The sequence below is a fragment of the Arachis stenosperma genome, chromosome 5 (genome assembly GCF_014773155.1).
Source record: "Arachis stenosperma cultivar V10309 chromosome 5, arast.V10309.gnm1.PFL2, whole genome shotgun sequence".
In the NCBI taxonomy this organism is placed as follows: Eukaryota; Viridiplantae; Streptophyta; class Magnoliopsida; order Fabales; family Fabaceae; genus Arachis; species Arachis stenosperma.
In genome coordinates this window covers 127381416-127405802 of record NC_080381.1, presented here as the reverse complement: position 1 = coordinate 127405802, position 24387 = coordinate 127381416, and the positions used below count along the sequence as shown (strand labels likewise).

General features: G+C 33.0%; 2 protein-coding genes across 3 annotated transcripts; one reads left to right on the top strand and one right to left on the bottom strand.

The window, feature by feature from the left end:
* Positions 1-3411: 3411 nt before the first annotated feature.
* Positions 3412-8131, top strand: LOC130979063 (uncharacterized). 2 transcript variants are annotated; one of them, XM_057902418.1, is made up of 5 exons: positions 3412-3778; positions 4432-4493; positions 4582-6735; positions 6866-6935; positions 7205-8131. In XM_057902418.1, the coding sequence occupies exons 1-5, from the start codon at positions 3658-3660 to the stop codon at positions 7852-7854; spliced, it is 3057 nt and encodes a 1018-aa protein (XP_057758401.1). In that variant the 5' UTR covers positions 3412-3657; the 3' UTR covers positions 7855-8131. The 2 variants fall into 2 exon arrangements, with proteins under 2 accessions (XP_057758401.1, XP_057758402.1); XM_057902419.1 differs by having other exon boundaries at positions 3540-3778; positions 4593-6735.
* Positions 8132-9174: 1043 nt separating this feature from the next.
* LOC130979639 (beta-amylase 1, chloroplastic) lies at positions 9175-13738 on the bottom strand. The gene is made up of 4 exons (XM_057903125.1): positions 12927-13738; positions 10538-10748; positions 10337-10447; positions 9175-10223 (listed from the first exon to the last, which is right to left on the bottom strand). The coding sequence occupies exons 1-4, from the start codon at positions 13553-13555 to the stop codon at positions 9417-9419; spliced, it is 1758 nt and encodes a 585-aa protein (XP_057759108.1). The 5' UTR covers positions 13556-13738; the 3' UTR covers positions 9175-9416.
* Positions 13739-24387: the final 10649 nt, after the last annotated feature.

Sequence of the window (24387 nt, the reverse complement as noted above, 5' to 3'; positions counted from 1 at the left end):
TAATAGTTTGTCATCTATCTAATAGTTCATCATCTTTCAGTAATTTTCTGGCAATTCGTCACTCTTTTGCCAGTTTTGTTTACGTTTTTCTTTCAGTACTTTTGTTTGCACTTTCTTCCAACATTTTTGTTTTTATCTATGCCCATTCCTTCAATTTCTAGCTTTCTACAATTTTTCTTATTTCGGTATTTTAAATAAGTTTTAAATTCAAGTTGTCACCTGAGTTTGACAAAAAATATTAGAATATATTAAGATCAATTAACATTTATTAAAATTATTTAATATATCTAAATATTTATTATAGATTTTATATTTTTATTATTTTGATTCTCTTAACACTAATAAATACCTTATATATGGTATTATAAATTTTTTTTTTCTATTTTCTCTTACCTTTTCTAACAAAAATAGTATTTTTTTTAAGTTATAATATTCTCAAAGTTATGCTTTTTTTGTTTATTTGGGAATAATGCTTCATTTTAGAAGAGAGAAGCAAAAGATAGGCCATATATAATTGTGAAAAAATTAAAATAAAACTGGCATAAACGACAATATTCATTCACTAATAAAAGTTCTTTTTTTTTTTTGTCAGAATTCACTAATAAAAGTTCAAATGGAACACCTATAGAAAAGGACATATTGAAAATAATTAAGCTTAATTGAACAAAAGTTTCCAAATTTTCTATTATGAAAACCCCTAATTTGGATTCTTTGTAATCCTCTATATAAATATACGTACAATTATAAATATAAGTAGTTATTGAATTAACAATCTATCTTAAAGTCTCAACTGAAACTGAAAAATGAGTCTCCTCTCTTATCAAGCTGTAATTTCTCTACTGGAGTTGCTGAAAAAGTAAAGTACCATAAATGAGATAGCTGGTGAGTTTTAGGAAGCGCCGGTCACAATGAGGCGCAGCATTAGCCTGTCCTCTCTGACACAGGTTACTGCTTTGCTAGTGGGTCTTATTCAAAATTTCATTTTGACCTTAGCTAAGAAGACATATTATGTAGTAGTCTTCGATACTTGATATATTTTCATTTTTTCCCTTTTTTTTATGTTAATGGGCCATAAAAGATCCAGGTAAGTAAATAAGTGACGAACACTCATAAAAAGATGGGCCAAAATTTTGCTTAAATATTTGTTAAATTATGAAAAAAATTTTAAAATTTAACTAATAAATTCACACTGGTTAAAGAATAAATATTATTTTATGAAGTAAAAGTCTGGAAAAATTTAATATAAAAAAGAGTCTGAGAAAAGTTACTACTTCTGTAAATGAGTATGGAGAAACCTTAAAATTTTTTGGCTTTGAATAAAATTCTCATTTTACAAGGAGAACCGTATGAAAGGTTAGTTTTTATAAATAAAATTCATCATCCTAATCATTATAATAATTAATTTATCTTTTTAATATTATTTTATGTGTTATTGGTTTTATTTTGATTTTCTTTTACAGAAAAATATTAAGATATTTTTTAAGTATTGGTGTAGACTAATAAAAAATTTTTACCATTTACTTTGAAATTTTAATCTTTCAAATTAAATTCTAAGTAATTATATTTTTCCATATCATTTTAAGAAATTGAATATATCTAATTATTAATTTGGTATTATTTTATGATTTGTTAGTTTTCTAATTAATTCTTTTAAAAAATATATATTCAATATTCATGAAATATTATAATTTTTAATATCTATCATTTTAAGTATAAAATTTTAATTTTTGATTTAATTATTAAATATTTATCAAATTTTTTTAGATAATTTTTTAAATTAAAATGTAAGTTTCATATTGTCAATATATTATTTTATAGAAATTTTTTTACATAAATATAAATATTTTTTAATTATATATAATTTTTAATTAAATATAATTTATTTAAATAAATATAAATATTTTAAAATTAAATTTAACATACATGATAAACGTTAGCTAATAAAAATTTAGAATTAGTTCCATTAACATATGTTAGTGATGTTGATGCTAAGTCCACCACAACTATATCTTTTCTTGAAGATCCAAAAAGAGTAGTGGTTTATCCACATTCTTGTCTTTTATCCACATTCTTTTTTTGTTTTTTTTTTATAGTTTATTCAAATTCACGTTAAATTTTTTAAAATTTTAATAATTATTCAATGAATTCATTTTGAAATTGATATAAAAAAAAATTTCAAAAGTAATTTAACATTAATTTAAATCATCATATAAAAATACATCATTATATAAATTATTATATAAATGTATACCCAAAAATCGTTTATATATATATATATATATATATATACGGTTCCACCAAAATAATAAAAGAAAAAAGACATCTGCCAACCCAACTAGGTTCAGTCTCTTAACAAAAATATATTTATGCACTTGCCATATATAATGTCGAATTTAAATATTCACCCAAGACCATGGAGCAAAATTTTAATACTGAGGAGATTTCATTAACCTGTTGGCCAGTCAAAAATTACACCTCAGACCTACACAATACTGCTAAAAATAACACGTGTCTCATGGAAATTGTGCCAACATCCAAAAAAACACAAGGCGTGTGACACGCCTGATTAAGGCAGGCGCACCCTAAAACTCACCGAGATAGCTAGTGAATCTTTACAGAGACATATCACAGAAAGGGAAAATAAATAAAAGTGATGAAAGAGAGCTATGAGACCGTGAAAGAAGGTGTGTGTATGTGATGTATGCGGTGTTGAAGGGAATGAAAGTGATGAGAGAGGAATGGCTGAAATATGAAAGAAAATGATAACCATACTTCTTTTTGGCACTACGATATTTGCATAAAAATAAGATTGTTATATTTACTTTATTCCGATTTCCAATGTAATATTTCTGTTGTGTCAAATGAATTCAATTAATTAGTTAATAATTAATATATTTATTTGTAAAATCGAAAGCATAATAATTGAAATAGTAAAGATACAAATTATAGTATCAGATCCATTAAAAAGCAAACAGAAAATTCTCCACTTTGAGAGGGTCATAACTCACGATTCACACATTCACATGCATTAATGTGTCATTCAAGGAGACAAAACTCCTTCATGAATGGACAATTGGACATCCACTACCCTCATCACATGCATTCATTCTTCTTCTTCAATTCAAGCACTTTTAATGTTTCCACTTTAAATTTTAAGTTTTCCTGCTTAATTTTTTTCTCCCGACATATCCATAATGAAATATACAAAATATTTATATGGAAAAAAAAAAACTTAGGTAAGAAGCCAATATATAGTGAAATGAATATTGTTTGCTTAGATTACAATAAAAGTTAGATGCAACACATACAGCGAGTGATGAGTGATAGATAGAGAGGGAGCTATAACTTTCACGTCAATCCTTCTCAGTGTTTAAAAGAAATTAAAATTAATAAAAAAAATTTCAAACATACCAATCAATTGCATGATGACAGAACTCACTCCTCACCCAACTCTGATTGTACCCTCTCAACCATTCAAAGAACACAACAACAACAACATTCCCACTTATCTATTGAATTGAAACTAGGATCTTCAGAAAGATAGAAGAAATAAAGAAACCCAAAGGTTGTATGTGGTGTTTTATTGTTGTTATTATTTGTTAATATAACACTGTATATATTGCAGTGTTTTGGTGATTGGAGGGTAGTAAGGGAATTATGGCAAAGAGATCAGATTTTGCACAGAAGCTTTTGGATGATCTTAGGCTAAGGAAGGAAAAAATGGGTGTTCCTGCTGCATCTCATCAGTCTCAGAGGACAAGCCAATCACAGCCTATCGGTAACTTTTTAATTTCTATGGAATATAAATAAATTATATATTTTGCTCTTTTTGTGTGTTAAGCCTGTGAATTAGTACTGTTGTCTTATGAATTATGAAAATGAAGATTCACATCCCAAATATATAATTGAAACAAGAAAATGAGGGAATTTGTAGTTTGATAGGGGATTTTTGTGTGTTTAATTGCTATTGTATTACTTATTACAAATCTGCCACTTTGTTTTCATTATGTTTATTGCTTTTACAGTTTTGTAAAAAGAAAAAAAAACGTATGCCTATGGAAATAAAATAAAATAATTATTATCAATATTTTTTTCACAAAATCCTTAAGTTAGAAAATAAAAAAGTGGCAGTTTGTAAGTGATACTAAATGAAAACAAAAAACATATACTAAAATCAAATATGGTTTTACCTTGACTTGTATTGTGATCAATTAGTAAAAGCATGTAATATAGCAAGCTATTGATCCAACAGCAATTTTTCTTCTCTCTTTCTTCTTATATATTTTTCTTAACAGAAATTGTTTACTGGGTTTTCTTGGAAATCACAATTCAATTTTCTGCAGAGGGATTGTATTTAAAGTACAATTGTATGTTAGCCATGCAAGAAAGTTCTATGTATGAAATCTTATTATGCTAATTCTGTTGAAACAGATGCATATTCTTACTCCAAGCAAACAAGTGTTGGATCAAGGAACAGAAAATCCAATGAAATTGTAAGTCACGACATTGAGTGTATCTATTCTATTCTAAGCACACATAAATTCATATAGCAAATCTTCTGTTATTAAAATTTATTTATAGGTAAGTTCAAGAAATGGAGATATGCTGAATAGGTCTAGCAGAAGCCATAGATCTTCAATCAATGGAGAAGTTTCAAATCAGATAGTTTCATATGGGAGAGGCCAGAGCTCACATAAAATGGATGATGTTTCCTTAGCCATAGCCTTTGCTTTCGAGAATGGCATGGCTAAACCAAGAAGAGCTGATTCGTCTTACTATAGCAATAACAATAATAGTTCAACTTTGGCTTTTCTTCACCAAATCAAGAAGGGGACAATGGAATTTGGCATGATGGATAGACAAGGAAACATGGTTAGGCAACAAGCTTCAACAAACAATTTTCAAGGCCTCTCCCCTATGCAGATAAATGAGATATCGAAAGGTGCACAGAGACTAAACCAGATACTAAGAGCTTGCTCCAATGGTTTCAACATTGATAGATATTCGATTGAAGTTGCGAAGGAGCTGTTCCAAGGAGCTATTGATTTGGAACAGTCACTCAGGATGCTGGTAGAGCTGCAGCAGAATTCAGAGTTCTTGATTGCGCCGCAGAAGAAAAACCGGATCAAGTTATTGGATGAAGACAGTGAAGATGATGATGAAAGCAACAAAATAATTAGAGCATCTGAGAAAAACCAATTGGCGCCACCGATTTTCTCCTTCGACAAGCGATCTAGGCATACTCTTATGCAGGGGAAAATTATTCTTACAAACTCTAAAGAAGGCAGAAACTCAAATACCAAAAACAAAGATGGAAAGATTTCAAGAACTTCTCAGAAGCAAACAAATAGATCTAGTTATGAAATTAAGAATCTCAATGATGTTTTGGAGCAGAAAAGCCACTCTGCCTCGGCGAAATCTGACACAGAGAAGGGAAGGATTCCAAGTGTAGTTGCAAAACTGATGGGGCTAGATAACTTGCCGGAGAAGGCAGAGCCGAAAATCATGCCGCAGAAGGATTCTGGTAATGCACAGAAGATTAGAGGAAATCAAGGAATGACAATGCAGTATACTAGTGAAAAGCAAAGAACAAAGAAGGTTGAAGTGAATAACAACAAAGAAACAGAGAATTTGGTAGCTATGAAGAAACAAAGAGTGATAGAAGCCTTTAACATGGCCGCAACAACTCATGATGAGGAACAATTGTTTGCTGCCAATAAGAATTCACTTGGCGAAAAGGCTGGCCACAGGGTAGTTTCTCAGAATGGAAAACCACTATGGAGTGATCTGTATGGAATAAAACCCCTGGATGGTTTCGAAAAGCCGAAGCATAATATCAGTGCTGCTAACATCACAGAACAGAAAAGCACAGCAAAGGGCAGAATCAATGGCGAACAAGTGACTGAAAGATCACAAGTTAAGCCTTCAATGCAGGAAGAGAAAGAGATCAATGTTAGTAATGTCCAAATGGTGAAAAAAAATACATACAAACAGAACATGAATAATCAGAAGAAACCTGAGAAGAGTCTTGCAGATCAGAAGTCATACATGCTCTCAAAATATGGGCCTCAAGAAGGGAAAAATCATAGCGAACAACGACTCCAGCCGAGGGAAAAACAAATGCCGCAGGCGAGATTACAAGGAGGGAGTGAATTGAATTTGAGAAGTTCAAAAAACCAGAATAGGCTTATTAGTTCTCATAAGAAGCAGAACTCTGTAGAAAATTTGAAAGCTATGAAACTGGAAGGACATTTAGGCAACCGATATGATGATTTCGCCAAACACGAAACGTCCAATGGCACCAATGATAAAGTGAAAGAGATAGTTAACCGGAAGGGGGCAAGTGTCAAAATGATGGTGGATGAAAAAATTGTTCCTAAACTGGCCAATATGAAGGTGAAGAATACCAGAAAGCAAAAGGCTGACATGCCTAGAAAGATTGTTGAAGTGTCTAATGAAGGAAATGGAAGAAAGCTCATCGAGAAAGTGAAACAAAAAATTCATATTTTGCATGATTCTAGACAAGGAGCAATAGATAGATTCAATGGCTTTAAAGATGCTAAGGGAGAAACAGTTGGCATCATCAACTCTAACGAAACAGCAGCTGTGGCTGAATCACCGGATTGGAGTTGCCAACCACTTAAAGAAGCCGATCTGGCTCCTACATCATACAATTCTGATGGTAGAGAACTCCATAGCCTAAAGGGACCAGTTGCTTTAACTACAAATCATTCGGTAAGTTCTTTTACATTATGATCTAAAACAGTCTCATACAATGAAGCAAAATATATAGTAACAGGAGCTTTGTCCAGAAATTGAAGTAGAATAACACAAGGAAACAATGAAACATGTTGATTTGTTGCAGGATCATGCTGCTCCTGTGGTAGCAAATGAAGGATTCAAGCGTGGTGAACTTGCATTAAATACAACAAATGGTGAGCATATAATTACATAAATTACATCTTCTGCTACACCATGTATTGATAAGCCTCACCCTTATTATAAGGAAAAATAGAAAAGATAAGCACTTTAAATCCACAAAAGCAAAAAACAACACTCTTCACCCAAATTTGACATGTGAATTCATTTCTTTCAAGTAAGCTTTGCATGATCTACCCAATGAACTGAAAACTATACATGGAGTAAATCAATTGAAGTATTAGTTTTTACTTTTGACACTTTTGTTTCTTTGTTAATATTACAGGAACTCATGAAGAAAGCATGAGTACTAATAATAACCACTTACGACATAAAAATCAAAATATATATGCAAAGAGAACACAAAAGCCACTAACAGATAGCGAAATCCGCCTGAAGAGGATCTTAGTCGCAAACCGATCATTCCTCAATACTTCAGAAGCTCTTTTCAGGCTCAACATTCCATTCAGCATTCTGCAAGATAGGAGCACCGGCGGCCAGGACAGGGAAGGCGAATGCAAAGAACTCATGTTAGACTGCGGATATGAAGTAATGAAGCGAAAGGGGATACTGTCAGAACTCAGAGCTTATCCATTCTCAAACATATCAATCGATACAATGAGCATAGCATCCCTGGATGACTTGGTTAGGCTTCTGAACAAAGACATTGAGAAGCTAAGATTCTATGGAAGGAACAACAGGAATTTCAATGCCAATGTCGAGGACTACCTGCCGAAAATGCTTGAACTCGACATATTCAGTCGAGAGCAAGACATAGATTGTATGTGGGATTTTGGTTGGAAGAATGAGACATTTGCATTAATTGAAAGATGTGATGTTGTAAAGGATATGGAAAAACATGTCCTGAATGTGCTTTTGGATGAAATCACCAGAGAACTTATGCTTCAAGGAGGACTCAAAATAGCAACCAAATAAAAAATAAGGTTTACTACTTTCATCATTCAGGTGAAAACAGAAGATAAAGAGTTTCTTATTTTTTGCTTTTTTTTTTTGGGGGATTTTTCTTGAGTGGTTTAAGTAGTTGATGAGCACTCTGGTGTGGTGATAGTATATATTGTAAATCATTTGTAATTCATAGTTACAAAGCATTTCATAGACTTTGAACAATGATTTGTATTATTCTTACAAACATGATGAATTTTTTGTACATGTACATCCATATGAACTTTATTATTAAAAGAAAATGCTGTTCGTGTAATGCTATATCTTACTATCAAGTCAAAATATGTTAAGATCCTTTAGGCATGGCAGGAGCTAATGCAAATTGCAAACATTTTTATAAGAAACTGAGAGAAGTGAGCAGCATCACTCTCACCGACCCAAAATTGCAAATGCCGAAAACATTTTTATAGTTACCCAAAATTGCAATTAAAATTAGTCCTTACACCCACCGACCCCTCTAAAGTCTAGAGATAACAGTATTGTGTTTGTTGAATAAGAAAAGGGCATAGTATGAAAGTGTGAGCTTCACAGAAATAGAAATTGTACCAATGTGGTGAAGACAGTAAACAAGCTGATTGATGAAGCAATCGTTTGTTGGCACCATCCCAAAACGTAGAATTTTGTGACTGTAACTTTTAGTGTGCGGGGATGATTCTCCGATAGTTCTGCTTATTTCTAGATTGTTTTTTAATGCATTTCAATGTCAAGTCTGAAACAAACAAAACCCCTCACCGAATTGTACGACTTACACGCACAAGACCTTTTTTAATTTTTATTTTTTCTAAGAATTTATATAAAAAATATTTAATATGAAAAAAACATTTAATTTTTTTAAAAAAATTATTTATATTTAAAATTCATTTCTATAATTTAAAATGACTTAATATATTAATAAAATAATTTTTTTATTATTTTATCTTTGACAAAATTATTTTATTAATTGTAGATAAAAATATTTTTAAAAAATAAAGGGTAGAGAAGAATTTTTTGGCTCAAGAGAAAAGAACGGGGCAGAGAAGATTTTACTGAACTTCAGAAAATTGACGAAGAAAATCTTGCATCTAGATAGTTCTACAGCAAAATGACAAAATCCTTGTTCAACTTTTGTGCACCACGACCGTCTCAATGATTTGTTATTTGTGGTTACTGATGACTTGCATAATCGGTTGCTATATGGTTGGAATTTGGACTCGTGGTTGGTAAAAATTAAAATTGCGCTAGAAAATGAAAAAAATTATCACTAAAATTTCCACCTCCCCTTATTGCTTCTCTCGTTTTCATGGCAAGATAATGGACGAAAAAAAAAACCCTTTGAAATAATATTGATAATAACATAATCTTTCCCCAACAATACATTACGGCATTACGCTACATGAATGGTAATAATAGATGTTTTCGGTAGAATACAACAAAATATAATACAAAATTATACATCTCCAAAGCCAGAGAGATAGGCTGCTGCATAACTAAAACTTTCATAGCCTATCTGTCACTGATTTCCTAAAGCCCAAGACGAAGAAGATCCAAGCAAATTATTATTGACTAAGAGCAACAGCAGCCTCTTGCACAAGTGGCTGCGAGACATGCACAAAATGCTCTGCCTCTCTCTCCACTTGCTCCCAACACTTACGTGCACTCTTCCCTTCTTTCATCTTCTTCACAAATGCCACAAACTTCCTCCAGTTATCTGGCTGGAATAGATGAGGGTTCATCCTCAGGTATGTGAATGCACACATCTCTTTTTCGCCAGAGTCGTCATCCACGTTCAGCTGTGATGCCTTTAAGATCTGTTTGTGTGCATATTCGTCATACCTTGGCAGCGCATTCTCACCGGCAAGGGGAACTTTCGCTTTCTGAGTTGCCAAAGCCACTTGCTTAACGAGCTTCTCCGGTGCGCAGAGAGCATCCTGAGGCTGCTCATGGTCGCGCATCTCAATGCACGTGAAATTGAAGATGGCGCCATGTCGTGCAAGCATCTCGGCGATGGGGAGGTAGCCGTCCCGGAACCTGGTGTTGTAGTAACCTGCTGTGAGCTCTGCAGCATGAGACCTTGTACCATAGTGCCAGTGGATGCCAGCAACTTTTACTGATATCTTGACTCCTGTGTCCTCAAAGATCGACTTAGCTGAGGTGAGGATCCTCTCACCATGGTCTAAGAGCATCTTAGAGTACCAAGTGAGGAAAAATTCGCCATATTCGCTATTCCAGCCTCCTCCTTCTTTGCGGAAGAATGGTGTGTCTTCTGGCCAGTTATTATATTCGCCAGCATCTCTTGGGCCTGTGCTTCCCCATTCTGGCTTACCGGCATCTTCGGCTGCAGCTTTCAAGCTACTCAACATATACTGCACCACAGTAGAATAAAACAATATTAGAAATACAAAGCAAACTACAACCCTTTTGGTAAATTAAAGTAAGAGAGTTCAAAACAGGAAAAAATAAATGAATGTGGCAATACCTTATCATAGCATTGAAAAGCACCAATTCCTGGGAACCTCCATGTGCCATTTTGCTCTGGGTATGAAGGGTAACGCAACTCACCAGCTGGACCCATACCAACTTGTATTTCCTGAATTGTGTCAATTATAGAAGTTAGGTGAAATCTAGCAATGATTTAAACATAAGAGTACTATGGACAAAGGGTCATGTGGATATTTACCACAATAGTGTCACCAAGAAGGTTCTTGAAATTGTCTCTGAAGGCACGCATGAAATCAGCGTAACATTGAACTGGTGTACGGCCCTTGAGTACTGGCAAAGTATCACAACCCAGTGATAGGTATTCGTAGTTTCTTCTTCCCCATTGATCAGTGTATGCAAGATCAGGGTCCTTGTTAATCTCCTCCACTACCCATTTAGGCAAGGGAATACTGTAAGCATAAGAACGATCAATGAGTTCCAACTCACGATTAAGACACCACTTATTCAAACATTGTGACAACAATAGACAACAGTCTACTATTTCACCAATAATCAATCTCTTACACATAATAGGTACATATTTTTCAAACATATATTAAAATATTAAATTAAATACTTGAGGATGCAGTGCCCGAGTCTTTCAGATATATTATTGACTCTAAAAAAGAGAGGATTATCTGGTTGGATCCAGGATCCAAGCTCCAATCAGCAAGCTAATAAAGAATTATGAATCAAACAAATTGAGAAGGGTTGCCATGTCCTAAATGGAACGTAAAGAGCATAACTGTCATATTGACATATGGGGTCCACTACAATTCTAGGCGTATATTCACAAAGGATAATCCACTTTGAAGAAGTGAATCAATCCAACTTCTAACCCTCACGTGGTATCATCATCTGTCACGAAACCGCATCCCCTCTATCGAGTATTTTATCTACGTTCACTATACGCGACAAATAAAATAAAGTTCATTGAGTTATAGCCATAAAAAAAAAACTCGTTGTACCGTAGTGATCACGCCTCATTTTGCAACTTAAGACTCCTATAATTCATAAAAGGTTTCTCGAAAATGGGATTTTATAATTGGAAAATACCAATAGCTTTTGAAAAGGAATATTTGTCACGAATTTGAGCTACACTAACAAAACAACACTCGTGGATCACTGTATCATCTCCCCGCACCTTCGCTCGTGTATTTCGTTTTTCTTAATTTATTTAATTATTTTTTTGTTTTATTGTATTTTATTTTTTGGGGTCTTCGTATATTTCGTTTTTCCATAAAACTCTTTGGCGCCGTGCTCCTCACGCTTCTATTTTGTTATAATTTAATAATTTTTAATCAGTCATAAAAAAATCATTTAACATATTAACTTAATACTTATCCCTAAACACAAAATTATATTTTTAATTCATATCAGCTTTAATTTTTACACTACATTCATATTTGTTACAATCAAGTACCTTATCATCAGAACATCTAAATGAACAGTCTGAAATTGATTAAAGAACAATTACAGCTTCTCGATTCAGAGATAACTGATTCATGCTTATCAAAAAGAATTCGAAATGTTGCTCTAGGAATTTTGACTTCTGGGATAATAAAATGATTAAGACATGAAAATATTACTTCACATGAACAGAATGAAGGGGAAGAAGCAAAGACATGAAAATACAAAATTGAACACAACCAGAAATCAGAATACAAATTTAATAAGATTTAATTATTCTGATAGTTTCATTAAATTTATAATTAAATTTCTATAATTTTTCTTAAAATTAAATTTTTAAATTATTTTTAATTTTAGAATTAAAATTTATGTAACAAAAATAAAATTAATAAAATATTCCTTCTAAAAATATGTTTAAAATTTTAATTAAAAATATTCTATTATCTTTTATATTTTTTAGATTTGTAAAAATTTAATTACAAAATTAAAATAAAAAACAGTATAAAAACTCCATTAAAAAATATAAAAATCACAAATTTAATATAATTATAAACATTATTGAAATAATTAAACCAATTAATAATTCATATGCTAGCCGTTTAAACAAATTGAAAACTTCACCCATTTAATAATTCATATGTATAATAAATGGTTGAAACTCAGCTAAAGTCGACTTTCTATAAAGTTGATATTTGAGAACCGTTAGATTAAAATTTAGTCAAATCAGTCAAATCATCTAACAATTTTCTCAGATATCAACTTCACATAAAATCTACTGCACCTGAGCTTCCACCGTAATAAATTGATAAATTGATTGTCGTAATCAAAGTAAATGATAAATCCACCGACATATCTACTCAAAAATCACAACAGTATCGTAGCTCAAACCAAAATCAGACAAAAATTCACAACTACATCTAGTTCGATAAAATAAGCTCTCCTCTCTTTAAGCATTTTTGGGCCTAAGATCCTACTACCAATAATTCAAAATCACGAGAGCATTAAACAGGGAATTGAATACATACATTTTATGCACTAAATTCTAATTTGATTTTGGCTGTTATAAACCTGATTTTCATAAAAAGATAACACAACACTCTAATTTCATTTCTGTCATGAAGATTTATCACCATGAAAAAAGGTTTGTTGAAGAAATTGAGAGAGAAAGAGAAACTTACGTGCATGAATCACCGACGTTACCCCCGCATTGATGAAACGACATAACCGCCTGGACCTTCAAGCCATGCTTCTTCGCCATTTCCAGAAGCTCCCTATACCCTCCCCAATTATATTCCCCAGGCTTCTCCCTCTCCACAAGCCCCCACCACACGTCCATCATGATGCCCTCCACACCGGCGCTCTTTAGCGCCGCCATCGCCGCGTTCACCGCCTTCTTCCTATTCACTCCGTTCCCCCACGTCACGCTGTCCAACGGCATCATCACGTAAACAGGAACCCCTCCCTCGCCGCTCTTCCCTCCTTTTCCTCCTTCTCTGTACGCTCTCTCAGCCTCTTCCGTTTCCGATGGGTTCGCCACCGCATCCGTCGCGAATGCCTTACAAGTAACCGATAGATCTGGCCGGATTCCCGTAAGCGACGGCGACCTGCACGGCGTCAGTGGAGGAGACAGCGCGTCTGCTCCAGCCGGATCTGGTTTCCTCGCCGCGCATCGGATGTTCGCTGACGGAGACTTCCACACCGCCGCTGCGCTAACCGTTGCCGATGACGAAGACGACTCTCCCGCCGAAGTATCTGGCACCGGCGTACCGGCTAGGCTTCCGATCTGGTGAGTTAAGCTCAATGCCATGTTTTCTTTATTTTCTGTCTTCTATTCGATATACAATTTTCCTGGAAAATCTATCAAAAAGTGGGGTAGAAAAATAAAATATAATCGCCGGGAAAGAACGCGAGAAAATCTTGCTCTGCGGTTCGATTCGGTAATTTAGTGAGTTCAACTACAATTACGGTCTGGATATTTTTTATTTTTTGATGAGTGGAAATGGAGGGAGCTTGAGCGAGTCTTTATAGGGAGCGATATCTTAAGGATAAGATTAAATTAATGTATATTTGACCGCTTAGTTTTTGACACGTGTTAATGTGGGTACGTGGCGGATTTCCAACGGCTGTAGATCTTAACGGGTTGGATCGCTTGATAGGGTGGAAGAAATGGACGACTGGATTTCGATTACGCGTGAAGATACCAGAAAATGCGGTACAAAAAATCCCCTCCCTTGGAGGTCGACACGTGCACGAAAGGGATGGGTCACGTGTCGTGATTGCACTTTCGGTTGTTCATACTTCATGGTTCATACAAACTTTGACAAATCAATTTTTGTGTATTATTTGGTATTCGAGGCCGGGTTGTCGAGTTTATTCTTGTAAGTATTTCTTGTTAGAAAAATAAACATTTTCAAATATACTTTTTTTATTTTTGTTTTTTATAATTTATAATTTAAGATTTAGAATTTAGAATTTAATTCTAAGATTTGGCTTTTAAATTAAAAAAGTTTGCTAATGTTAAAAAAATTAAAGTAAAATAATAATTAAATTTTTAAAAATTTTAACTTTAGATTAACTAATTTAAAAAAAAATATCAATTAGATTTTTTTCAATAATAAACTATAAATATGTTATGTTTTTTTATTTATAAATACTGAAAAGAAATAAAATTGTGTATGTATTTTATTATCTATAATGAACTTGTTATCACATATTAAAAGACATAAAGTGTCATTATTTAATATCGTGTAGAATCTAAATAATATCTTTATTTTTTTAAAAAAATTAATTAATCTGTAGTTAAAAATTGTAAAAACTTAATTTGTAAGTCTTTGCTATAATTTTTGTTACATTACATGATGAAAGAAAAAATAAAAATATATCATCAATCCTATAATCTTATGTTCATCTTACAATGATTTAGTTTGGTGGACATCATTTAATCCATCTGGTAGTTCTTTATATACCAACAAGAGTTCATTAATGGATACCAAATCCAGCAAACTCAAGTTTTTGAGGGATTTAAACTAAATGATAAACACCTAAATTATTAATTTTGAAATTTATAAGGAACAAAAAAAAAAATAGATTATATATATAGGATTAAAACTAGAAACAAAATAATTATTTAAGGGATAGAAGAGGAGGAAGGTCTGCATGAAGGGAGTAGAGGGTAACACTTGTGAGATCGGAAAGGTGGCATGTGGCAAGACACTAGCCAATATGGAAATGGAAAGAGCTATCCGTAGTTTCCTACAAGGGGTGTTTTGATCAGGGTGAGCACGGGTAGCGGGTATTCGATTATCTGTCTAAATTTGAATCGAATTAATTAAATTGGTTCTAAAATCAATAGATAATTGGATCCAATTTGAATTAAATCGATGACTTTTGTTATTGATTAATTTCGATTTTGGGGATGCGAAACTCGAACTAACTCGCAAATCCGATCATATGTTAATTAAATAAAAAAATAAAAAATATATATGACTTTTTTATTAGACAATAATTATTCATTATTAATATGTTTGAATTTTAATAAATTTAATTTTTAATGTATTTGGTATTTAACATATTTGAATTATTTCTATTGATGTTATATGTTTATTGTACTTATTAAATTTTTAAGATAAAAATTTGGTTTTTTTTATAAATTTCAAAATTATCAGATACCCAATTATCTGAACCAAACCAATCCATTTTTAATCGATTTGATTTTATTTGATTCGAATACATATATATAAAAATATAAATTTAAACAAAACCAAACCAATTACATTTTAATCGATTCGATTCTAATTTTACCATAAACTCAAATCAAATCCATTCGTGCTCACCCCTAGTTTTGATCTTTGCATTCCACCATCTTACGTTATTTTATTTTATTATTTTTCCGGTACATTCATGATTTCGTTCTCTCAATAATGATATGACAATCGTACTATACTAGTTTACACGTATGTGATTAACCTTACATGATTTGATTGATTTTCGATAATGATATAGCTTTTTAGTTTTTACACGCAAAACTTGACTCTCACAGTCACATAATCCGTGTTAGGCGAGAAAAGGGTGATTAATGAGATAAAAATACATAGAAAAACAATGGGATAAATGAAAATAACAATGATTGTTATGTTAATCATGTAAAACGAATTATGTGCAAGTGCTATTGTTCGTACCTTTAGCAGGTGATAGAGCTTATGCTTATGAGATCAAGGAATCAGAGATCCTAATTTAGTTGATTGCGAAATATTTCGATTCCTAAGTCAGAGTTTTTTTTAATGTTAAAGATAATTATTTTTTATTTGTTGAGCTTTTTTTATTTTTTTTGGTTAACCGTTTTTTAAGTATTTATTGTTTTTATTGTATATTTTTAATGTTATTATAATCTGACAATTTTATGAATTGACATTTTGGCTAATTTTTTTAAATATGACACCAAATTTAGTGGAATGGAACTTTAGGAAATTTTACACTGTTGTTGTGACGGCATTTAGGTGACAGTAAAAAATTGGACGATCCAATTTATTATAATTGATAGGGGACACAAATTAAACCGTTCAATTTGTGGTTAATGGAGGGCTGTGCAAAAAAATTGGATCCACCAATTTTATGCTTGATGTTTAAATTTCTTTTTTGGCCCAGAGAAATCGAACCTAGTGATTTCTTTACTGGAGGAAAAAAATTTCGTAGGCCATGAAATCGGACCCAGCGATTTCTGGGTTTCCTTCTTTTTTGGGCGGGCCGTTCACTAATCGGACAGTCCGATTTTATTGTTTAAAAAAATTCGAATTAGCATGAAAGCGGTCGGACGGTCCGATTTAAGTTTAATATATATATTTCCAACCCAACGTTGAGCAGCCAACTTCATCTTCTTCTTCTTCCGAGCTCCAAATCTCCGAAGCTCACCTCTGTGTTTCTCTTCTTCTCCATTATCATGGATTAAAAGTGAGATTAAAAGTGTATTATCATGGCCAAATATTATTATAAACATCTGAAGGAGTGAAATTTGTGTGTGAAAATTCATTAGATATTATAATTCCTTTCACACTGTCATATGAAGAATTAAAAGGTGTAATTTATGAGAAGATGGATTTTCAAATATCTAGGAGAGTGTCTGTATTTTGTACAGATATCTTATATCTGTCTTTGGTGGGTTCGTACAATTTCAAACGAAATACGTGACCGATGAAGCGAGCATGCAAAAAATATTTTCACTGTATTTTGAAAGTCGGTCTCGAATATCATTCATTGAACTGTATATCGATTTCGAGCAATCTACAGCGGACCGAGATATTGAATTGGAAGATTACAACAGTGATAGTGAGGAAGATCTTGAAAGTAACTACGAGGTCGTTGATCTGGGTGTAGACGAAGATCAAGCTGACGATGCTATGGTGGCAGATGTGGCGGATGTGACAAATGCACTAGTAAACCAGCAGCTGTTTGTGGAGCCGACTTTCATGCGGTCGTTGGATTTAGAGGCCATGCATGCACCGGAATTTCCTCAATATGTAAATGTAGGTACGTCATAACTTTAAATAATGATTTATTAAATTATGATTTGTGCATATGTTTTGAGTTTGATACAAATATTTAAGACAACAGTAAATAGGCAAAAATATAGTATATAATTAATAATGGTTTAGGGTTTAATTATCAATTAAACATGTATATTGAAAAATTTAATATTTCGCATTCTTGTGTTATTATTAATTTATTAAATATCATTTGATAATGTAGTTGATAATTATGTTAACTTTTGATTGGTTTATTCTTGATTTATGGATCATATATTTTATTAATTCGACATGTATTTATGAATTATTTATTGAAATATAAAATTTGTGACGTGATTGCAGTAGAGCTTCCTGTTATAACGGATGGTGAATTTATCGTGGGAATGGAATTCAGTTCTAGGGAGATAGTAATTAAGGCGATGAAAGATTATACCATCCGTAGATGTGTAGATTATCGGGTGCATGAGTCAGAACCAACGACATTCTATGCTAAATGCACCTAGTATGGCGCAGGCTGTGATTGGTTGATTAGGGTGAGCAAAATGTCGAGGAAGTACTGTTGGTAGATAAAGAGGTACAATGCTAGTCACACCTGTACTAAGGTCACTATTTCTCAAGACCATTCGAAGCTGGAATCCAACACAATTGTAGAAGCAATAAAGCCATTGGTAGAAGTCGACTCGTCCATAAAGGTGAAATCAGTAATTGCGGAAGTACAGTCAAAGTTTAACTACACCATAAGTTATCGGAAAGCATAGTTGGCAAAACAGAAGGCAGTGGAGTCAATTTTTGGAGGTTGAGAAGCTTCGTACGAAGCTTTGCCGATATGGTTTGAGGCCATGTGTCACAAGGAGCCATCCGCAGTTGTTCATTTTGTGACAATGCCTGCGTATCAAGGAGATGACTTGGTTCCTAATATTCGTGTACTATACCGAGTCTTCTGGAGTTATTACCCTTGTATTAGAGCATTCAAACATTGCAAGCTAATAGTGCAGGTAGACGAAACTCATTTGTATGAAAAATATAAAGGTTGTTTGTTGGTTGCAGTTTCACAAAATGGAAATAATAACATGGTGCCTATTACATTTGCGATAGTTGAGGGAGAGACATCTGATGCTTGGTACTTTTTTCTTAGTAACTTGCGACAACATATTGTGACACATGATTGTGTGGGCCTGATCTCCGACTGGCACGATTACATCAGGTTAGCTATTGCTCGTAGTAACGGAACTTGGTCTCCTCCCAAAACGTTCCACATGTTTTATATCAGACACATAGAATCCAACTTCTTGAGGAAGTTCAAGACTCCATATCTATAGAAGCTTATCGTCAATATCGGTATGATAGTTACTATTGCAGTTATTCTTAAACCCAATTATTACAATAAATTTGTTAATAACAATTAATATTAATTATTTTATTTATCATATCTCCATTCTAATTTTAATAACAGTTATTATTATTATTATTATTGCAATTATCCTATTAATAACAATAATTAATTTATTATCATAATGTCCCATAATTCTTCTAAAAAATATTATTACATTAATTCCTAATCTCTAACATTATCATTATAATTTATTATTATTAATCTCTAAAATTATTTTAATTAAATTAAAATATTTAAACATTATTACTACACTAATTTCTAACATTATCACTATGATAAACTACTAATCTCTAACATTATAATTATTATTTTAATTAAAATAAAATTTTTTAAAATAAAAATTTACAAAGTTAGGATGATCAAGATAATTAGCAATGTGAAACTCCGGACGATTGACATTTTTTATTTTTCTTCTTCTTGGCATTGCTAAAAATGAGTGGTCCAATTTTTTTTGTTCAAATGTGGTATTTCATCATCAATGGAGGAGAATAAAAATGAAGTTGGTGGGGTTGGAGGAGGAAATGGTTGCTTCGAAAGTGAAAGGGAAATGGGGCATTGAATAAGGTTTGGAGAGTATACATCCTAGTGGGCTCGCGAACATGCATGCGTGACACGTAATTGGGGCACAAATCGGACGGTCCGATTTGTGTACCTTCCCAGCCCCTAATCAGACTGTCCGATTACTGTCTTCAAATCGGACCGTCTAATTTCTTCATCGCAGCCGTTACACCTGCGTGAAGCGCCATGAACTCCCATAACCCCGTAATACTCCATCTTCATCCCAATATGAAAAATAAAAAGTGTTGACATTTTTAGTAGTTATTATGTCGTGTACGATCTTTTCTAATGTCAAATTCTCATTTAATTATAATTATGAGTATTATTTTTATCTAGATCAGTGCTCTAACTCGGGTACGGTCTCTTGACTTAAAGACTTTGTCACGAGTGCCCGAATTTATGAGATCAAGCCTAAATAAGTTTTTTTTTTTAATTTTTGAAGCCCCAAAGATTTTCAAAAAACTTTTCAATTTTCTTTGTGCAATCATAATTTTTTTCATTTTATGAACCGTCAATTTTGCAATTACAATTTTTCTCTCCATCAATTAATATAGTATTAGTTTTTAATTTAATAACTCTACTTTAACTTCCCTTTTTCATTTTCCTAAAATTTTCTTTCTTTCCAAAAGTTTCTACTAAAACTTCCTTCTTCTTCTCCTTCGCTTTTGCCCTATTAACAGAAAGCTTGGTTTTTGCGGCCATTTTCAAGCACCCATTCAACAATCTGAATTAAGTAAGTTTTATACTTTTGTCACTCGTTTTCTATAATTTATGCATGCTTTATCTATGGGCCTTTCATTCTTTGAAAAAAAATTTCCTTTTCTTCGTTTCTCCCCTCCATTTTATTGTTTCTTCTTTCATGCATTTTTCCATATTTTTAGTCTTGATTTCTGTATTCATAATTGTGATTAGGTTGACATAGTAGGGGTACCACTATTCTAGTTTTCCTTAATCTAATAGCTCGTTCCTTAAATTTCTCGTCTCTCTCTGGTTTTTTTTAGAAATTGGTGCATTTGCTTCTAAATTTCCTAGGTGAATTTTCAAAAAAAAAATCTTTTATAACAAAATAGTGGTGCCCTTATAGGTTTTTCGAGATGTTGAAAAAGAAAGATATTATAGCTCGTGAACGTATTGGGTTGTCCAGATGTCCGAGACCTCGAGCTGACCCTGTGCCTCCCGTTAATCCACCTAGGGACCTTGAAGTAGATATTTATTCATGGATTTCTGACGAAGTGAAGTCGACTCCTTCTTCCATTACACAAGAAGAACTTGGTAACTTACGAGAGGCTAGGGTCATCTTCAATTCCGACCTAAGTAATTTATACGTGTTACCTATGCTAGGACCTGACGATTGCTTATGTCATATAAATGATCATGTGGGAAATGTATATGCTTGGCTGTGGATGTACGAAACCTTGTTCTCCCAACTTAATGTCTAACTTCCATTTTTCGATTTTCAAGTAAATGTATTTTTTCATATTGGATGTGCTCCCTTACAGCTTTACCCTAATAGCTGTGCCATCATTCGTTGTTTTGAACTCTTATGTTCTTTCTTAGATCTTGAACCTTCTATTAGGGTTTCCTTTTATTTCTTTACTCTAACCATGCCTTTTAGTTCCCAAGATCGTGGGTTTATCTCTTTTCGAGGTAACTCAAACAAAAGAATGTTCAATCTTTTTTAGGAATCCTATAATAGGTTTAAAGAGAAATTCTTCAAAATTAAAAGTGTAGAGGATACAATTCCTTTTTTCATAATGTTAGAAGACCAAAAAAAGGTTTAACCTTTATTAGAATTTCAATATTTCATCCCCAAAGATAAGATTGAAGGGGGTCAATAAGTTCAAACTCGTAAGCATCAACATGCTTATGTTACTGTGGAGCGAGCGTCCCCTTAGTTTGAGAGATATTATAGTCGATGAGCATGCTACTCAGAATGCTATTGGTAAATTCTTAAAATTCTAACTTATGACTTGTTTATTTTATTTGCATCTTAACTTCTTTCTATTTCCCAACTTGAGAATATTATGGAATCTTTTTTTCTTATTGAGATTTAACATGGTTGGAGGACTTGCTATTATTGCTGCCATGAAGAAGAGACTGGAGTCTTAATCTGATTTTCTAATCAATCCAAGTGGTGATAGAGAGTCTTCTTCAGCCATAATGAGTAAGTTACAGCCCCCTCCCAGGTTTGAAGGAGGTAGAGAAAATCAAAGTCCCGAGGTTCACAATTTGGAAGAAGATTCTCCCTCCAACTCTCCTTTAAAGAAGAAATCAAAGATTAGAGGTAAGGAACCTTCTGACGTCCTCTCTTTGGATTCTTTTGGTTGTGTTTTGGAAAAGGAGTTTCGTGGCTCCGATTTTATGGATTCTTTCCTTCTGACTGACGTTACCAAATTGGGGTGTGCTAAGATGCCATTGGAAGATACCTTACCTCAAGTTCAGAAAATTCTTCTTCAGTAAACTACTTGTGTTCGAGATGCCGAGGTAGAGATCTCAAATCTTCATGCTGAGTTCGTGGTGAATGACACAGAAATTGCAAATGCCAACACTCAAATTCATAATCTAAACCATTTAGTTACTAACCTTCAAAAGGAGCAAACTACCCTTCAAGACGAGGTTAAGGATTAATGAATCCACATTTCATGGTATTTATTTTTTTTAATTGGGTGAATTTCATTTACTTTTCTTGCATTTATCCATTGAAATAGCATAGTTTCATGATTTCTTCCTAAATTATGCTTGAAAGTAAAAAACATGCTTTTTAGGCCTTATAATTGCTAAATCTAATTCACTTTAATTCTATTTGATACCTTGATGTATTTGTTGAGTGATTTCAGGTTTTTAAGGCAAGTATGGATTGAAGAAATGAGGAAAGAGCATGCAAAAGAAGAGAAATCATGAAAAAAATGGAGTTTGGAAGTTTCTGCATCCATGCGTGCGTACGCACGTTTTGAAGTTATGCAATCATGTGTACGCACGGTTGCATGCATGCATACACATGGATGTAACTCTACGCAACCATGCGTACGCATCGTGGGTTATGTGTACGCACGAGTGCAATTACATGAGCTCATTAATTATAACACACTGGGGGCGATTTTAGGGCTTTCCATGCCCAATCCAACTCATTTCTCAAGTTATTTCAAACCAAATTGAAGAGGGATGAATGGAAGGAGCAATTAGGTTTATGTTTTAACATGCTTTAGCTTAGTTTTTTCTATAGAGAGAAGCTCCCTCTTCTCTCTAGAATTTAGGGCTCTTAGCTTAATTTCTCTTTAATTTTAGTTTTTAATTCTTGTTTTAGTATAGTTTCATTTATGTTTTTATGCTCTCTTGTCTTGATATTAGTTTCTTTTGTTATTTTCTCAAATTTTCCACTTTTAGTTTATGAACACTTGTCAATTTTGGTTTTATTAATACAATTTTAATATTGTATCTTTCTTTAATACTTGTTTGAGTTTTTGTTATTATTCTCATGCAATTGGTAGCATAGATTTTATTTTTATTATAATTTATGATATTTTTCTTTTTATACATGCTAGGTGTTTGATAAAATGTCTCTTATAGTTTTTGTATAGTTTTTACACTCTTGACTTAGAATTGGATAATTAGGTGACCTTGAGTCATGGATGTCCATTCGATATTGTGTTAGGATTGCTAGTTGGTTTGGTTTTCACTAATGCTAGTCTTTCACTAAGTTAATTAGTGAGTTGATTTGGACTTGTGGATTGAGATTAATTATGCCCTTTTGACTTATTCTCGATGTTAGGATAGACTAATTGGGATTAATTCTACGTAATTACCATGTTTACGATTTATGATTATGATAGGAATCCATAATTCACAGCCCTTGCCAAGAGTTCCTTTCTGCCACTTAAACCCCCATTTTTTATTTAGTTACTTTGAGTTTTAATTTCCTTGCATGCTTATTTACTTTCTTATCTTTTAATTTTCTTGTTAATTGCCATCAAACCCCCCTTCCTCATAGCCAATAATTGAGCACTTCATTGCAATTCCTAGGGAGAACCATCAGAGGTTTAATACTCTCGGTTTTTTATATTGGTTTGCTTTATGACAACCTATATTTAAACTTTAATGTTGAAGATTCGATTGCCGGTTTGGACTATGCTATCGACAGAATTGTTTTGTTAAATTTCTGAACCGTCGTTAATCCCAAACACCAAGGATCTAAAGAGGCAAAAGCTTCCTCTGACTTGACGGTAGAGAATTTGAAGAATCAAGTTTTTGTGCTCATGGCAAAGATTGAAGACCTCGATACCACAGTCAAGAATGCTGAGTGTGCTGTCGTGGATGGAGTTTTTTATGCTGAATGGAACATCCTTGACCAAATCAGACTTGTGGCTCCCGACTTGGACGTCTCCAAAGTCAGTACTTTTAAGAAAGTGGTGGATGAAAAAATTGTTCCTATCATGTAACATCTTTTATAATATTTTCTAAGTGTTGTGAACTTGGTAGCTCATAGTATCTTTCCTAGACAAGTACTTCTCTCGTTTTTATCGAGTTTTTAACTAGCTTCTCGCAAACATTTTGTTGAAATTTAATTAGGCAACGTCCTTGTAACCTTCAGAAGTGGGCGATAAGAACCCAATGTTATTGAATTAATTATATTTTAACTGTATTTTATTTCGAGTAACTAATTTTGTTGAATTACTTTGTGCTGGAGAACTTTATATGAGATAACTATTGACTTTAGCAGATAATGCAAGACGTTTGTCAGGGGGTGCGACCACCTCATGATTTGGCTTCGTCTAAACATTAAGAAGGAATTAGACGCCCACTTTAATACTGATGATGGGTTCAAGCATCGCCATTAATGAACAGAACTAACAGGCTAGTATGTAGTTTGCTAATCTTTGTTAATTATTACTTGAATTAATTGTTACTTGATTTATTTTATTACTTGGTTTCAATATGTGTAATCTAAGTTGTTGAAGCATGAGGCGACATTGGCGAAAATCTTTAAGTATACCCATATGTTGAAGGCCAACAAAGAGATATTTGCTGATGAACGGTCTGCGACTCATTATGTGTGAGCTTCAATTAATTCAAAGTTTAAAATTTATTCAGTTTAAAGTAAATTAATTGTCATTCTAATCACAATGTGTGTTATACAAGAGGACTACATGCAGAGATTGGAGGCCGCGACCC

Excerpts from the sequence above, each read along its gene's own strand:
- LOC130979063 (XM_057902418.1), top strand. The coding sequence starts at position 3,658 with ATGGCAAAGAGATCAGATTTTGCACAGAAGCTTTTGGATGATCTTAGG. Across the intron at positions 4,494-4,581 it reads ACAGAAAATCCAATGAAATT|GTAAGTTCAAGAAATGGAGA; the intron begins GTAAGTCACGAC and ends ATTTATTTATAG. Across the intron at positions 6,736-6,865 it reads CTTTAACTACAAATCATTCG|GATCATGCTGCTCCTGTGGT; the intron begins GTAAGTTCTTTT and ends GATTTGTTGCAG.
- LOC130979639 (XM_057903125.1), bottom strand. The coding sequence starts at position 13,555 with ATGGCATTGAGCTTAACTCACCAGATCGGAAGCCTAGCCGGTACGCCG. Across the intron at positions 10,749-12,926 it reads AACGTCGGTGATTCATGCAC|TATTCCCTTGCCTAAATGGG; the intron begins GTAAGTTTCTCT and ends TTATGCTTACAG. Across the intron at positions 10,224-10,336 it reads CTTTTCAATGCTATGATAAG|TATATGTTGAGTAGCTTGAA; the intron begins GTATTGCCACAT and ends ACTGTGGTGCAG.